The 2,784-nt window shown below is 63.7% G+C and overlaps 1 protein-coding gene across 1 annotated transcript in view; it reads left to right on the top strand.

Annotated features, from left to right (window-relative positions):
- PACS2 (phosphofurin acidic cluster sorting protein 2) overlaps positions 1-2,778 on the top strand; it is a 12,463-nt gene extending 9,685 nt beyond the window's left edge. Inside the window, 4 exon segments of the mRNA XM_010834132.1 lie at positions 216-376; positions 972-1,198; positions 1,393-1,506; positions 2,201-2,778. Coding sequence (XP_010832434.1) covers positions 216-376; positions 972-1,198; positions 1,393-1,506; positions 2,201-2,319 — 621 coding nt within the window. The 3' untranslated portion in view covers positions 2,320-2,778.
- Positions 2,779-2,784: the final 6 nt, after the last annotated feature.

The following is a 2,784-nucleotide window of genomic DNA, read 5'->3' as shown; positions in this document are numbered from 1 at the left end:
GGTGGCAGCCCCGGTGCCTGTCTGCTGCAGGGCTTGTGTTCACCAGGAGTGGCCTCCCTTGTCCCTGAGGCCTGACAGCTCCTGCTCAGCTTTGGGGGAGGGGGTCCTCCGGCTTCCCACACGTGCTCCCCCAGCCCATAGCTGCCTGGCCTCCCTGCCGTGTTTGGGTGCAGAGGGCCGTGAGCTGCCCAAGCAGAGCCATGGGGGAAGCTCAGCACCGCCCCCAACTCCTCCCCTAAGGTGACTCAGATGACGCGGCCCCCTCGGGCTCCAGCGTGCTCTCATCCACCCCGCCGTCCACGTCTCCTGCGGCCAAGGAGGCCTCGCCCACCCCGCCCTCCTCCCCGTCGGTGAGCGGAGGCCTGTCCTCCCCCAGGTAAACGCAGCCACGCAGAAGTGCTGCCCCAAGCACAGTAGGGATGGGGCTGAGAACCAGATGGTTCCTTGGGGTCCCTGACCGCACCCCAGGCTGCCTGGAAGCAGAGGGTCAGGGTGGCCTTGCAGGGGACACAGTGGTGTCGACAAGGGCTCACTCAGACAAGTGAACAGGGGTGCCCTACTGTTCAGTCCTGGCCTGATGTCTCCCCACCTGGCCCCCTGCATTCCTGGGGCCGGAACTACAGAGTCTATAAATATAGGGTGCTCTGGACACAGGGAGTTTTGGAAACTCGGATGTGAGTAGCAGACCTGGGATAGAGTGGGTGTGGTTATTGGCAGCCCCTCTCGGGTGTCCTCAGGGCTCTCCTGAGCAGAACCCACCCAGACAGGACTGCCACAGGGTCGGGGAGGCCCACCATAGGACCCCCTGGGGCCTGCACCTATGAGGGGCAGCTGGCCTGGGCCCTCCAAACAGAGGTGGTCCCCGACGTCGGGCAGCACAGGCACCAGAGGGCACCCGTTTGCCATGCCAGCCCGGGGTGCTGCCGTCCCCTCCTGAGGACGGAGGGGTGAGCCTCCCTCGTCTTTCACAGCCAGGGCGTCGGCGCTGAGCTCATGGGGCTGCAGGTGGATTACTGGACGGCAGCTCAGCCTGCAGACAGGAAGAGAGACGCGGAGAAGAAGGACTCGCCCACCACCAAAAACACACTCAAGTGCACCTTCCGGTCTCTCCAGGTCAGCAGGCTGCCCAGCAGCGGCGAGGCCGTGGCCACGCCCACCATGTCCATGACCGTGGTCACCAAGGAGAAGAACAAGAAGGGTGAGGAGGGGAGGCGGGCTGACCGTCGGGCCTGGGGGCCGCTTCGTTCCCACACCCCTGGGCAAGGGCCCGCTGGCGGGCGGGTGGTGGCGGTCAGGGTTAGCGTGGAAGGAGGGCCAGAGGAGCGTACAGCCTGCGCTGCCCCCAGCCCTGAAGGAGCAGCAGGAGCACAGCACGGCCCCCTTTCCTCCTAGTGATGTTTTTGCCCAAGAAAACCAAGGACAAGGACGTGGAGTCCAAAAGCCAGTGCATCGAGGGCATCAGCCGCCTGATCTGCACGGCCAAGCACCAGCAGAACATGCTGCGGGGTGAGCCGAGGCGCCCCCGCGGGCGGGGGCGGGGCCTGTGATCAGTGGGCGCGGCTTGGGGCGGGGCCTGTGTCCAACAGGAAACGGAAGTAAACCGGGGCGGGGCGGGGCCGCTTGTGGAAGTTCCCCTCCGGAAATGCTTATTTGGCTGTGATGTCATGTTACGTAGTCTGCGCTCAGAGCACACTGGGGCCAGCCCACCTGTGTGTGTGGAGTGGCTTTTCAAATTCTGAGAAATAATTTCTCAGTCCTTTCTGCTTTATGTCAGAATTTTTATAGAAGATATTCTGCGACTGAGTGGTTGAGAACACGGAGCTCTCGAGTTCTCTCTTTTCCGTGGGCTTGGGTTTGACTACAGTGGCCCAGAGCCAGCCTTTCTCTTGATTTTCTGGCTTAAGTGGAGGGTGTTTCAAACCCAGTCTGCAGACCCCTCCGAGGCAGACAGGCTGTGGACACCAGCTCCCCTGAGGTGGCTGGGGAGAGGCTCTCGGGCCATGGGGATGGGGTGGGAGCAGGCGGCAGGAAGGCCAGGAGGGGAGCTGGGGGTCCGCGACCTCCTCCCGCAGGGCCGGTGAGAACCAGCGAGTGTCTCCCGGGAGCCTGGGGGTTCCCACGGGTGTCAGCACCCCCCACCTTGTTCTCGGCCGCGGCCTGGAGCTAGGGGCAGGCGGGTCAGGCGGTCTTGTCCCCACAGTCCTCATCGACGGCGTGGAGTGGAACGACGTCAAGTTCTTCCAGCTGGCGGCCCAGTGGTCCTCCCACGTCAAGCACTTCCCCATCTGCATCTTCGGACACTCCAAGTCCACCTTCTAGCCCCGCCTGCCGGGGGGCCGTGCCAGTTTCTGCTCTGCAGCCCCACGATGGCCGCGGCCGGGAGGGCCCAGCTGCTTTTCTGTTCACACTTCAGTTTACCACAGAGACAGACCCTTAAAACCCCAGAGAGAAACAGTCTTAAGTATGAACGCGCTCACAACCTGGAGACTAACGCGGCGGCCCCCACCGGGAGCCCATAACTGCTCTGCTTATTAACCAGAATGTCCTGGCGGGGGTGGGAGGGCAGGCGGGATCACGGAAGGTGTGTTTTGGCCTCAGGACTACCCCCCCACCCCCACCCAGTCCCCCCAACAAGAAGGGTTCTTGCCTTCGTGTCCTGTCCTTTCTGAAAGCCAGGACTACTCTGCTTCCTCAGGGAGCGGGGGTCCTGCGGATGGCCCCATGGACCCCAGGCTGCCTGTGCGCAGGCAGCGAGCTGGGGGCCAGGGGCCAGAGGCCAGCCTT

This window comes from Bison bison, unplaced genomic scaffold (assembly GCF_000754665.1).
Source record: "Bison bison bison isolate TAMUID 2011002044 unplaced genomic scaffold, Bison_UMD1.0 scf7180017845387, whole genome shotgun sequence".
Lineage (NCBI taxonomy): Eukaryota > Metazoa > Chordata > Mammalia > Artiodactyla > Bovidae > Bison > Bison bison.
The sequence above is the reverse complement of the archived record's forward strand: the minus strand, read 5'-3'. Positions and strand labels throughout refer to the sequence as shown.